General features: G+C 39.6%; 1 protein-coding gene across 2 annotated transcripts; it reads right to left on the bottom strand.

The window, feature by feature from the left end:
• Positions 1-1377: 1377 nt before the first annotated feature.
• On the bottom strand, positions 1378-11601 carry rab6a (RAB6A, member RAS oncogene family). 2 transcript variants are annotated; one of them, XM_073479258.1, is made up of 8 exons: positions 11283-11601; positions 7530-7588; positions 7360-7413; positions 6614-6719; positions 6238-6349; positions 4786-4879; positions 3986-4052; positions 1378-3005 (listed from the first exon to the last, which is right to left on the bottom strand). In XM_073479258.1, exons 1-8 carry the CDS (start codon positions 11350-11352, stop codon positions 2941-2943), a joined length of 627 nt encoding a protein of 208 aa, XP_073335359.1. In that variant the 5' UTR covers positions 11353-11601; the 3' UTR covers positions 1378-2940. The 2 variants fall into 2 exon arrangements, with proteins under 2 accessions (XP_073335359.1, XP_073335358.1); XM_073479257.1 differs by lacking the exon at positions 4786-4879 and adding an exon at positions 5740-5833.
• Positions 11602-15317: the final 3716 nt, after the last annotated feature.

A 15317-nucleotide genomic window follows, 5' to 3' on the forward strand; every position in this document is an offset into this window, starting at 1 on the left:
TTCATGCTAACCAAATAGAGGGGAAGCATATCAACACGGTAACCATCAACTGATGCTAACCGTGGCTGCCGTTAGCTAGTTAGCTCAGTTAGCCATGCAGCTAGCAGTCTGAACTGGGAGTGTGGAGCACTTATTTTGTGTTTTTTGAGCGTCGCAACCCCCATGAAATGACTTGTTTGAGTTTTCAGACTTTTTAGAGCTGCAAGATTAAATCATTTTATTCCCATTCAAGTTAGCTGGGCGCTAAACCAGAGGTTAGCGGGCTCGGTCGGCGGTAGTCTCTAGTGAACAGATTTTAATTGTTGGAACCATGGTTTACACCACTAGCACATGAGCGGAGGGTTTCAGACCCGGGATGGGGGGACCCAGCAAGGAATGCTGGCAGGAAGAGCTGCCATAACACAACGTCAAAAATATTATTTTCTTCAGATTCTGTTGATAACTTTATTTTTTTGATTGGTTTAAAGTAAAATTCTTAGGCTGCATATTGCACCTTTAAGGTAGTTTGATCAAGAGCAATTCAATCTTATTTAGGAATATACATCCTATGAGCTGATTACAAACTTTTTTAGAATAAGTAAATAAATAAATAATGAAAGTACAGCCTCAAAACTAAAACTGTGACACAGGGCTCCTCCAAAAGTGAGGGTCGCAAGATTAGGTAATGATGGGACCTAACCTAGCTGATATTGTACCTTACTCCTAATTCCTATCAAAGTATACAATTAATCAATTTATGTCAAACTAATTGACACACACTGAACCTAGGCTTTTGTGGCCCTGGTACGGTTTCACACTACTACGGTTTCGCAATCCAGATTTAATACAGATGCACAGGTGGCTATGATTGCCCTAATTTCTCCCTTAGTAAACTTACTTCTATGATTACTTGGGCACACCAGACATTTTGGCCTGGACAATAACAGGTTTCTATTTTTGAGTACCAGCTCAAATACCGGTTATGGTGACTGCTAGCTCAGTGGGAATGCATACTTTGAGCCATCATTACTGCCATTAGTTCCTCCTGTGCTTTCTCTGCAAAATCTCTGCTGTGAAATAAGCCTATTAATCCAGGTCCAGCATACTGCACCAGCAGGACAGAGCTGATTACTGTCAGTCATTCAGTCCACATGACTGGACAACTTTTCTGCTCCATCACCAGTAAGCTCTTAATAGTACAGTCACTGGTTGGTAATGTTGTTCTATTTCTGTGGTTTAAAGTTTCTAAGAGTCGCACTGAAGACTCAAAAACAGATTAACCTCACTGCAACACTCAAAGTATTAAACCTTTGAATCATAATTCCGACATTAAAAATACCACGTAAATAACTGCATCAAAATCTCACAGCTTTCAGCAAGACACAGATGAATTTCAGCAGCGGTGACAAGTGTATTTTTATTCTTTCATTTAAAACCATTCCAGACAGAAACGTTGAGGACTACTTTGCTATACAAATCAAACTCTCCTCCATAATTCACACATAAATTGCACGGCATTATTAGTACGATCAAATTGCCAGTTAGAGGTGGCAGAGGGAACAGCAGATGTCTCTACTGATTCTGTTAAAGGTGGTCCAGATGGATGCATATTTTATTAGTGATTCAGGACTCATTCCAAAAGTGAAGATATTAACAGCCATAAAAAAAGAAACATGAATCCAATAGAAATAAATATTACAAGTCATTGTGGATTAAATACACGTCAAATAATCACTAACAAAAGATCAACTCCAAAAAAATAAAAACAAGCAAAATAAGTCTTTAAAGTGTTCATAACATCATCCCAAACTTAACTAGATAAACCCAAATCCAAGGAAGCCCTCTACAATTAAACTCCAAAAGGCATAACATCTCCATATCTAATGTTTATGGTGGGTTTTATGATTATGACTCTTAATATGAGAATATCCTCCTCAAACACTATCATCAAATAAACTGTTTAAATCTATGATAGCTGTAGTCTTTTAGAAAAAAAAAATTAAAGAGCTACCCAAATAAAAAGGTAATAGAAAACGGAAGCCACAGTAAAAATAACCCATCTGAAAAAGGTCAAGTGTGGGAAGAAAGGGAAGGACGGTAATGTGGATGGTGTAGTGATAGTGTTGCTCTTATAGTAGGTGTCATGTATTTGGGCTGGTCTGGGAACATGCGCTGACTGTGTAACAACTTGTGTCATGCTGGTATGTGTTGGGGAAAAGTGTGCTGATGCAGGTACCATAAAGCCTGCATGCAGTTTAAATTGAGTTCATGGCTGCCACTTCCAACTTCAGCTGCATCGTGGTTGTATACAGTATATGTGTCAACATTGAGATGACCCTGTTGATTTTCTTCAACACAACTTTGCAACTGTTTCTATGTATTATTCCAGACAGTTAAAAAAGTACAGTTTGTTTACAACACAATTCAAGAATGAATCGCTGCCAATCAATTGCAACAGCACAAATAATGTTACCCGACAAACGCACAAAACATCCACATTGTGCTGATTAAGCTTAAAGCATTTTTTAAATCCTTTTTCAGAATATTCTCACTATTAAACACATACTTTGATTTGATGTCTTACAAACTCATTTTCTTTCTTTCAGTTTGGTACAAAAGGTCATCTTTAGACACAAACTTGCTGCGACTAATTACTCTTTTGCCATCATATTTGTCTTTTGGAAATGACAACCGGAGCTCAGCAAAGGCCGAGCTCTAGCCGTGAATACTGTTTCAACGTATGCGTGTTACAGTGCAAATATTCAATTTAAGTGTTTCATGACTTTCAGAGCATCCCGATGAGAGAGCAGGTTTCCACGATGCCGAGGATAACAGATGTAGTGTTCTATTTCAGGCTGGGGAACAGAGGCGGGTGCAGTGAAGGGTACAGATACAGAAAAACCGACTGAGTCTGAGAAAAAAGCCAGGAAGAGAAATATTTAGCAATGACATGAGCGGGCATTAGCAGGAACAGCCTCCTTCACTGGCAGGTAGCTCTGGTGGCTTCTCCAGCTTAATGTCAATCACTGAGGGGTTTAGGAGTTAAGGAACATCGCAGAACAGGAAAAGATACACGTTTAAAATGTAAATGAGATGTCGTGAGAACCAAAGCAAACTGCTTGCCAGGCTTAAGCTGTTAGAGATAGCATTTTAAAGTTGTAAAAAGTTGTTTAATGTCCATGTTTACCATACAAACCATCAGACATTATGTGAACTCACAATTATATGACGAAGATGAAGTTCCACAAGCTGCATTTCAAGACAAAATGAATTCTATGGAGAAAGATCATGTTTTATGTCCCCATCATGTGACCTTTAAAAATGATAAATCTTAAAAAGGTCCAATATTAAACTCATTTTCAGGTAAATACTTGGTAAAATTGGCTACATTTTGATTATAATATGTAAATATCTGATCTAAGAGCAAGAAAACAAGATTACCATACAATGTGCTATGGACACATAGTACCAAGAAAGTACTGAGGTTCAATACTCAGCCCTGTCATCCATTTCTGAGTGCCATCAGTATGGGGACAGATTAAAAGGTATAGCATCATGAGTGCAAACCCATATACTGTACCATCTAAACACAAGGGTCAACAGTGAGATGTGGCTCATGTTTCAGGATTGCTTTCAGAGGTTTCTAAGGATGTTCTGACCTGTTTTAGTCATGACTGAGGCACAATTCGAATCCATTGTTACAGCTGTGAATCCCAGTTTACTGCAGACTAGAGATGGTTAGCAGTTGGTACTCACAACGTATATTTTCAGTGGAGTATTTCTTTAAGATTATACTCAGTACAAAAGTCAGTGAGTTGCAGCACAATATGTGCCCTCACTGGTAAAATAAATCTAAAGGGACACTTGGGTTAAACAACAATAGCTAGCTGTCACAGCAGTGCACTAGATTTTCCTTCTGGCAGGGACTATCCATAAGAGAGCAAGATACCTCCTGACTCACTTCTGTCACATCAGACACAGACTCTGACACATACACAAAGGATACTGTCCTCTCTACTCTTGTCCTGTGTGGTATCCATGCCAGGGAGGGCGGCTGCCACACGACGGAAAAGCTGGAGGGAAAAAGAACCAGATGTATTCTGTCAGGCAAGGAAATAACCCCAGATGTATGACAAACACACAAGATGAAATCAAGACAATGTGCAGTGTATATTCCCATAACATGATTAAGCAGGTTCTCTTGAAGCTCGCACAGAGGAAGACACCCACCAGAGCTTTTCCAAATCTGATCTTAAATTTAGCAGCATGTGTTTATACTACGGCAAGGCCACATTTCTGCACTGCAGGAGTGGCTTGAAAAGAGGTTGTAATTGTGCCTCAGTGAGACCTTCCATTGATAGAGCTTGGAGCACTTAAAGTGATTGATGGATTCATATGAATTAAACTAAAAAAAAAAAAAAAGGGAGTGTTGAATGATGATGCTCAACATGCCTGCCCCTCACTACACAGCATCACATGGAACCAGACTTGATAGACATGCAGATTTCACAGCAACAGAAATACTGCTACTTTGCTAATCAGTGGAGTGGAGGAGTATTGGTTTGCAAACCCTGACCCACCTTTAAGGCTGAAGGATCAAAGGTTGGCCAATGCTAATCAATACTTTTAACAGGTGGGAGAGAGCTTGAAAAACAGATCCACACACAACACTTTCCACCACAGGAAGCTGATGCTTAAACCTTTATGCACGCAAACGTGTGAAATAGAAGCCAATCAGAAGAGAGCATGAGCACTATGAACACACACACACACACACACACACACACAGAGGTGCACACGCTCTACCTGTTTGACATTGTAGCCTGTCTTTGCACTTGTTTCAATAAACAGAACATTCATCTCTTTCGCTCTCTGCTCTCCCTCCTCTGTGGTTATCTGTCTGTGATGAGCCACGAGTCACCGCGCACAACACGCACATCCACGGGTACACGCACATATCACCACAGACATTGACAAGAAGACAAGGGGAAAAATAACACAGATTGAGATTATGTTGAAGTGGAGTAACAAGTCGTGCCCCTTCCTGCTGCTACTGCCACCTCTGCTCGAGACCAAAAGTCACCCGTTTGACCTCCAGGCTGTACCGAATATTTATGTCTATGAATGTCTATTCGTTCTGTTTTAACCTGATATTTTTGCACAGTTGCAGATACAAATTATGCTACAATAATATTATATCTGTTTCACTATTTGTAGAATTAGATTCCAGTGGTGGCTGCAGAGGATTGTTTACCAACTTGTGCGATCCGAATATTTCCAATAAATCTAGAGTGAAGTCTAACAATCACAAATTAATTTAAAAAAAAGATAGATATAATAATTTTAAAAATGCACAACACTTTCTTTCTGGCATCTTTCTAGCATCATGACTTATTTATTATTTGTTAAAGAAAGGTGATTTTAATTTAAAAAAGACCAACTCATTTACTCCAATTAATCACTTTATTCAAATTGAGGATTCTGTTAAAGGATATTTTTCTTTTTAATGATAAAATAGGACAACAGAAACCTGAAGCTTCATTCGAAAACCTCAACAGAAGCATTGAATTGAAAAAAATTTGGTACAGCCCTAGTTCACTGTCAGCCATGCAGGGACAGCAGGCTTTTAGATTTTGACAGAAAATGAACGATGAGATCCAGCTGTTGGAACAGCTGGCAAATTCAGAGACTTTTGGAGGTGGAGCCCAGGCGGCAGCGTCCGCGGCAGGACTACAGAGCACGACTCACACACATTCTTACCTGCTTTACGTTGTAGCCCGCTTTCGCACTAGTCTCAATAAACATTACATTTAGTTCTTTGGCTTTCCGCTCACCCTCCTCAATAGATACTTGCCTGTGGTAGATAGGGGGGTTAAGAGATGCACAGCGACAGACATTACAGAACTGACTTCATAAGACAGGTGGATAAAGTGGATCAAACAGTACACACTTTCAAATAAAATTTTATCAAACAACAGCTGACAACTATCAATCTATTTAGGAGCTTAATCTGTTAAAGATTAAATAATCAATATATTCAAACAATGTGGGCTGAAACAAAGAGAAAGAGGGCAAAGAGTATGAAAAAAGTCAATCGCAGCTTTAACATCCACAAAGGGTGGAGGTGACTAATCTGATGCTGCCTCAGAAAGGGCCGAGGAGCTCAGTATTGACAGGAACAATCAATGACTTCATTAGTATGCTCTTAAAGGAAGGAGCCTGCATACACAGACGCAGGCGGAGGGAGGAACAAATTACCTTTTGTCCGCAAGGTCTGTCTTGTTTCCCACCAACATGATAATGACATCACTTCCTCTCTCTGTTCTCACATCGTCGATCCATTTTGTGGTTTGCTGGAAGGAGTTGACGTCTGAAAGAGAGACGATGGAGAAGTGGGAAGCAGGGCATCAGTATTCAGGATGTGAAATGCCTTAGCTGTGAAAACTGGCAGGTTTGTGACAGTAGAGTCCGATGTATACATTTGGAATCATAGGATTTTTAAAAATGCAAAAGAAATGCTTGTAAAACTGTAGTAACGGATGCTCATTTTTTTCAGAAAATTAAGAAACACAAGAGAGGACAAGACAAACGTGTCAGATTTCTAAACCACTGTGTGCACATGCAATCAACCTACTTGTGATGTCATACACTACGACAGCAGCGGCAGAGTCTCTGATGTAACTCGGGATGAGGCTACGAAATCGCTCTTGCCCTGCTGTGTCCCACAACTGCAACCTGATCTGTGGGGCAGGAAGGGGAAGGGGATGGGAGGAAAAATCCAAGAAGAGAAAAAAAGAAACAAAAAAAAAGAAACAAAAAAAACAAGGGATGAAAATAAACAAGAAAAAAGGCAGAAATGAGGTAAGTTATGGTGACAAAAAGCAAATTGAAAGAAAACTAAATAAAGTCAGACAAATGGGAAAAGATAGAGAAAAGACAGAGCATAGTGCATGCAGGTAGTGAAAGACCATCAGAGAGAGCAAGCTGTCTGGGCCTGGGGGGGAAGAAATAAATAATCACCCTTCACTTGTCATCAGCCCTCCTCTCTTGATCAAGTAAGGTGTTTAATTTCAAACCAGGAATGGAGAGAATAGATGGAGGGGTAGGAAGGAGAGGAAGAAAACCCGTGTTGAGGGGAGAAATAAACAAAGACCGGGCGGACGGTCCAGGAGGTACGGCATCCAGCTCACACTTGGAAGGCAGTACAAATACTACTCGTGCTTGTTAGAAAGAACATAACTGATTTATGTCAGCAACCAGAAGCTCACTGAAATCCCCACCACCAAGTCACTATGAGGTTTAATCTGAACAAAGACAAGAACAGCCAACAATCAGGGAGTGTTAAACACCATTAGTAAAAAACAAAACAAACAAACTTACTGTTCTGTCTTCAAGGTACATGGTTTTCGACAGGAAATCTATTCCTATTGTGGCCTGAAAATGGGTAACAAGTTGTTAAATATGCATAACAATAATCTATGAGCATTGGATTGTAGAATAACATGAATATTAATAGCGGTGATTAAATCAGGTGGAGGTGTTTGTCTCACTTGGTAAGTGTTGTCGAAGCTGTCATACATGAACCTGGTGATCAGCGAAGTCTTTCCCACTAAAAACAAACACAAACAAAGTATTATCAGTGTTACGATCACACATTCATTCAGTTTTGTAGGCTAATCAGCTTTTATTCAACATTGACCACAATTATGTGTGCCTATCTTGAGTAAGGTTGCAATTAATGATTCTTTCAATCATTAATTCATCAGCCTATCTATTACATTCTATAAGGGGTGTAACCGTACACAGAAGTCATGGTTTGTTAGATCAGTACAACCGGAAAAAGTGACAAAAAAGTCAAAATGCACAAGGCTAGGTTTCTTTTCATTTATTTTTAACTGACAGTAGTGCGACTTACAATTTGTTTTACCTAGTCTGGACTCGCCATAGTGTCTGTAGTAACAAAACAGTGTGTCTTCTTCTTTTGCTTTGTTGTTTAACAGCGGTTGGAACAGCTTTTAATGCAATAGTTGCAATTTTAGTGCAATACTTCTCCATTACTGGACTGAAGTGTGGATCAGAAGGGTTATAATCTCACCCACGCCACGACAGTTCGGGACAAGTACATGTACCGTTGCACCCCTGGATTCTATTAAATAGCCATTGTATTTTTTTCTCAACTGATTAATTGTTTAATGTATAAAATGCCAAAAAATAGAATAAAATGTATGTATTTGCATTTAAAACGTATGTCTCTGACCACAGCCTAATGCATCACTTTGCTGACAATATGAATTGTTAGCAAATAACTAAAATGGAAAACTAAATGGATGGATCACCTACTGCAAGATACAGTAGACTGAGTAGACTTACAGTGCACAACATCAAAGTTGTGCACAGTTAATAAGCCACATATGAAGAACCTGTATAATATACCAAAGCATATCCTTTAACTCCCATGAAAGGGCAAGTAATTGTCCATTCAAAGGTGTGGTTCTGAATCATTTGAAGTTTCTGAGGAGAGGTTAACTTAAAGGGCTGAGGAATGCTGAGAGACGAGTCGGGTTTGGAGCCAGGTTCCCCATTATCATCCTCCAAAAATGTTTTGCCTTGCTGTGTGCAGCCCTGAATGGACAAACTTGTCTCTGTCTCTTTTCTTGCTCCATATTAAGGTTGGGCAATTTAACGGTATAAATACTGCACAACAGTAGAAATGTGTCCACTGGTAGAGATTTCACAATACTGATCCACAGCAGAAGCGAATTAATTTATGTGTTACATATTCTGGACAGGTTATGTAGGATATCAGGGCTGGACTCTCAAGTGAAGGTGTGAATCCAGCCGCACAAGGTAGTGTGGATTTCGGCAGCAGGACTGGTTACCGCGTTCTCATGTGATGTGAGAGCAACAGTTAGTGGTGGCAATGCACATCTAATTTGTGTGATTTTTATACTGTTCTCACGGAAGTCAGACTGATATTTATTTGTGCCCTTATAACCTGCAACACTTGAAGTTATCGTTCTCATTTTAAACCTTAAAGCTTCCATTTTGAAAGAATGTTAGTTTTACTGTTTTGACTCTTTTGTTTTTGAGTTTTCTCATGTGAGGTAGTTGTTTTTGTCCATATAGAAGTTAAAATAAAATACATTAATTACATGTGATAGTACAGTATGGTATTTTTTTTTTTTTAACAATTTCTTAATTGAATTTACAAAAAATAATTGTATAGTGATACAGACATTGGCCACATTGTCAACCCTGCTCCATATCCATACTGAAGAAGAGTAATTTACCACACTCTTCCACATAATTTGGCAGCTGTACAATGATTCATAATATTTCTTTTAATCTTGCTGATATATCCCATTACAACATCACTTTTAGCACATCAGAGAGACTCACTCATACGTTAGCTTTAAACACCCGGACAGTGCTCCCCAGCCTCAGACTGTTTTGCTGAGCTCGAGTTACATTATCAGTTACACTGCGAGCATCGAGTGATGATGACATGGCCAAAGCCAACACTGCTGTTTACAATTTTACAAGGAACCACAGCTGATTACAGAATGTCTGACAAACAAAGTCTGCCTGTCTTATCTCGATGGAAGTGAGTCATATTACAGGACACAATACCTGAAGAAAAATGATTACTGGCAAAGGAGAAATTGTAACCTTTTCTAGACTACCAGATCCTGTTTCTACCCTACTGAAGCACCTATCAGATCGGCCGGATCAGCGTTGTTGCTGTTACAGACCCTATTAGGCTGATTGGGTATGGTCAGACTCAAGTGTGATGAATCCACATTAAAGTTTCTTCCTTAATGCCAAAAAAATGTCAGTGTTACATTCGTGTGCTGCCAACTGTTTGGAACCACAGCAGTGCCTGGCCATACATACTGATCATACTTAACATTATTTATTGACTTCTATGTAGTGATTGCAGATGTTGAATTTTTTTTAACAAAAGAGCCCTAGTTTTATATTAGTATCAAATATCAACAAGGGCCACACAATTAATCAAAAGATTATCACAATATACTCAAAATTGCAATATGGCCAAGTGTAATTTCCAAATCACAGGAAGCTGCAATTTTTATATAAAAAGCTCAGATGTATGACATTAGAGCATTATCATGAAGTACTGTAGTGCAGCAGAGATGCTCTTGCACACAAATCTTGTTCTCCAGATGTAAGAAAACATGGTTGGCACAGTCCCAGCAAAATGTCACATCATGATTTTAATTGTTTTTTTGCAGTGAAGATGAAAATTGTGAGGCAAATACGGTCATTCACACTAATCGTGAATGAAGTCTGTCAAAATCAATGCTTATCGTGCAGCCCTAGTATAAACATATACCTAAAGTTGAGGTATCATAGACTATCGGACGAGAAAATGTTTGTAATGGTGCATCCATATTTTACACAAAGCTCCAAAGTCCATAGCATGCTCAGCAAACAACTGTGGAAAACTGTGGAAGCACTGTATTAGACTATATAATGAACAAGCCCACACTTTTACCTTTGAAACAGACATAAGATTGTTAAGTATGGATCTATACCCAACAACTTCCCTGCCCCCTCTTTCTCTTCCAGTACAATTACACCCTGTGTTCAGTTTGGCTGGAAAAGGGGAAAATGAGTAGGCAGAGTGTAGGAATGCCACTGGGCAGGTTTGGTAATTAGGATGCATCAACTCGCTGCAGTGCCCCCGGCTAGACAATCTGATCTGACTGTGTAATCACTGTCATATTTTTTAGGGAACTTGAACTGAGATTTGTAGCATTCCTCTGAACACAGCAGCAAATACAGCTCATCACCTGAAGCCAACATAGCCTGTAACTGTAGCTATCACTTGAGATATTAAATGGACATACAGCTGGTATTAATATATAGAGAGTACTTTCAAGTTGAACATTTATCCACTATGTTAACCACATTGTTTCACCAAATTGTTTCACCACTTAATCGACACTTGTAACTTTCTACGAGCTTCCACAGCCTCTGTAAATAGTATGTTATCACAGCTCCCCCACACAACTTAGCTAAGACAGTTTCTACAGATATGACCTCACCTATGACTAATAACACCTGCGAATGAAGCCAGCGTGGACAAGCAGCTAGTTAAGTGACGGTGTCGCAATGCTATCACTATGCCAAGTTTAACGTTACGCAGCTAATGTTAGCTAGCTAACTGGTGAATGTTAATCACCCGACCAATCCACCAAACTCTCGTGTTAGCTCAGCTCCTATAGGGCATAATTCAGATTCTACACCCCGACAACTTGTAACATTAGCATTTGACTTACCACTCTGTTCCCCGAGAAAGACCAATTTAAATTTTCTTAAAGGGTTTCCGAAGTCTCCGGCCGCCGACATGACTGTATGAAACAATCCTTGACGTTACTTTTCAGGAGCTCCCCAGCTAGCCAGCTAATGCTAGCTAACCAGCGGTTGTCAAATATTAAATGTCCGGGATCCGTAACGTTTAACCGGTTTGCCCACTCCCCTACACAGGCCGTCTGGTGAGGTTTCGTGTCTTACAATCACTCCTTTGAGCTTCCAGACACTTTCTGACAACTCAGTAACTACTGCGGCCAAGTTAGCATTACTGTCAGTTCTCTGACATTTCTACCAGCTAGCCTCCCTGGGCTACTCTTCTTCTTCTCCACATTCTTGACAGTGTTGCTGTCATTGTCAGGCATCTTGGTATGCTGCCATCTACAGGTGGAGAAAATAATACAAAATGATTAAAAGTTGTAGCCATGCAGGGGATCAACGCAGTTTAGACCTTAACACAAAGACATGAATCATATCGCACCTTTATTTCATCAGTCGGAGGGATGGTGTACAAACAGAAGGCTGAAGGCTAAACAAAAAGGAAGGAGACTGATTGAAGCGTGTTGTGTCTTCGTATTAACACAAGATGGCGTCGGCCCGTTCATCACAGCGCCAACATCCCACCTGCTAAGATGTTTTTCTGATAATCTCAGTCATTAGCTGTCCCGAGGAAATCACATTCTCCAATTTGTAAGTATCTGTATTCTTATTGTGTCTGTATTCAACTTGAAATAGCTAAAAAAAAAAAAAAATGTGTTGTCTCTTCTTTCCCCTGGTAATCCTCAGCTAAGTTTATTTCTATATAAGCTAAGGCTATATAAAGGTGCAATATGTAGTTTTGGGTAACATATTTTCATAACAAGAGAAAGATCTTCATTGACTGACTTCTTTTTGTCTAAATAAACAAACTCTCTTCGCTTTCGTGACTGAATAAACAGAATAAACAAACTGACCTTAAAAGACAACACAATTTCATACTGTTTTACTTTGTTTATATTTGGCGGACCCTGCCACCTTTCTAGCTTCAAACAGTGTTCTGGGAACCTTATTTTCCTCTGAGAACAGCTTGTTTATTCAGTTATGGAAAAAAATAAATATTTCTGACGTAAATATTAGAATATCTTCTCCAAAACTACATAGTGCCCCTTTAATTCACCTCCAGTTTACTTGATTTATATGTATATACACAGTTGGTGAGTGTATCCTTGCCTAATCCCTGTATATCCTACCACTAATAATGTCTATGTAATACTTCCATAACACCTGACATAACTGACATGAATGTTTTGACGCACCATCACTATCTTAACCCACCTTCTTGTTGTTGAAAGAATAACACCTATTTTTGTTCGGGCAGGTTATTTTGAGCCATCACTACAACGTGCACATGCACAGTCCTACAGTATATTGGTTATATTGATGCCAGATTTTGCTGGCAACCTTTCAACATCAAGCCAAGAGGCGTAATTATCTTTTTGAACAAAATTAAATCACAGTTATTGGTAGCAGTACAAAGGTGTGAAAAGGGGAAGTCTGACTTGTTAGGTCTATTATGTCAGACACTTTTTAAAAATTGGTGTAATGTGCCGTAATGTTTGCAGGATCGACTGTAGCTCCCCTTCGATGACCTCCAGCTTATTGGACAGCTGCTGTCCAGAAGGTTGAAGCCCTGTGGCAATATACAAGGTGACTTTATTCATTTGCTTCACCCAATGATGGACAAACAATAATAATACATTTCATTTTAAACCCTTCAGAACAGACAGACTTGCCATTTTCTTTCCTAATATTTTGCATACTGCATATTTTGCACAATATATGCCCTCTATATTTCTTTAATTATTCAGAAATAATCCACTATGATATATAAATTGAACTAGGGATCTTGCTGCAGTACAACAAAGCTGGGCTCCGCTCTTTCTACCTGCATTCATTTAAATACTAAGCCACAATTCATTATAAGCACACTCACATTGATTAATAATCACCTCTGATTTCCATATTTTAACAAGAGCCCTTGTTCTGAGTATAATTTCTCTCTTGCATAATTCTTAGAAACATTACATGGGCTAAAATATTTATGTGTGCAGTACTTAGGGGCATATATGGTATGTTTCCATGGGTGTCTTTATGAGGTCAAATGTGAGCTCAAACTTAAAGGGGCACTATGTAGTTTTGGAGATGAAATTCAAACTCAGAGTTTTAATATTTACAATGTTAATGAGGTAATAATACAAACTCAGAAATATTTATCGTATCCAGAACTGAATAAACAAGCTGTTCTCAAGGGAAATAAGGTCCCCAGGACACTGTTTGAAGCTAGAAAGGTGGCAGGGTCTGCCAAATATAAACAAAGTAAAATCCTTTAAGGTTGGTTTGTTTATTCAGTTTATTCAGAAAATGAAAACAAATTGTTTTGTTTATTTAGTGTGTTTAGACATAAAAAAAAATCAGTCAATGAAGAGAAAGTGTATTCCCCAAAACTACATAGTGCACCTTGAAAATAAGTATTGTATATTTTAAAATGTTGGATGGACAATGTAATGTAAACATGGCAGATTTTACATTAGCACTTTTACTCTTGAAACACACATTTTGCTTTTGTGATGTACGTATATATATGTATGTAGGTATATAATATGTGTGTTTATGCATGCTTGAATTCTGTGTTCTAGGTCGCTGAAGACACACCTGCGCCTCCCTCTCTCATCCAGCTCTTAACCCCTCTACTCAGAGCGCCGACCGGCTGATGCCAGCGCTTCAGCTGCTCTGTTTGCGACCATAGCCTCGCCAAACGAGAGCCATCACACTCCACTGCCCGTCTTCCCTCCCTGCTCTCCTCAACAGCACTCCTACGCCATATGTCCTTGGTAAGGGAAAGACCCCAAGTCCCCCCCGCTGAAGATGCTGATCTCACAAAATCCTCTTTCGCTCTCTGTCTCCCCCACTCTGTCTTTCTCTTTCTCTCTCTCTCTCTCTCACACACACACACAGGGATTTTGTGATCTATCTTGTTGTGTACTCATGCACACAACAAGATAGATCGATCACTAATGCACTGGAGAGGTTGTTGTGTAAGGGCTGTGATCGTGAATTTGCTCACCTCATGGAACAGGATTTGAGGTTGTGAAGGTGGTAATCAAATTTCTGCAAAGCGCCTCAGAGGCATGCGCCTTATTCTGCAACAAATAAACTGTCAACTAGAAAAGCATGGCATCCAAAATAAAAGAGGCGTAACTAAAGGAAAACACAGATGAATTGTACCTGTCATCTCAAGCCATGACTTCATTCATGGTGTGCTGGTCTCTTGTCATGCCACTGCATCATTTACTTCTGCATTACTTGACTCACTCTTCGAGCTGGGGAAACCTTGCTATGACTCACATCTAGGAAAAAAACTACTTGTGATTCTTTTTTTTACGCTTGTTATGTATCCTCATCTCTTAGATGCACATACACACATGTATTTGTCAAGTGTGTGAGCATGTTAATTACTTCTTCCTGAATCTGTGTGATTGAACGATTGATTGATTTTATTAGACATTTCCCTTTTAAAAAACACCAGCTCTGCCGGAGCAGAGAGTGCTTACATACATACGGATGTGCGTAATGGAGGGAGACCATCCCATTTCCACATCGCCTTAATATAAATCTAATGAATGCAGCTTTCAATGTCACAGCAAAGTACAATACGGTGCTCATCTCTCCTGAGAGGTGGAGAGAGCATGGGGGTGTAATGGAGGAAGTGGGGGTAGGACAGAATGAGGGACAGAAAGAGAAGATGAGGAGAGGAAATGCAGAAAGGGCATGAGGGTTGGGTCAGGGTAAAATAGGTGTGTTGTCATCACCAATACGGTTAGATGAAGAAAGGGAGGAGATAGATGGGGGATGGGGTGGAGCAGAGCCACAGTTCTCCTGTAAACCTCCTCCTGGAAGTATGGGCTGGATGATGTATGACAGAGAGTGAGGAAAAGAGAGGAAGAGAGCATTTGAGGAGTCCGGGA

The sequence above is a fragment of the Pagrus major genome, chromosome 13 (genome assembly GCF_040436345.1).
Source record: "Pagrus major chromosome 13, Pma_NU_1.0".
NCBI lineage: Eukaryota > Metazoa > Chordata > Actinopteri > Spariformes > Sparidae > Pagrus > Pagrus major.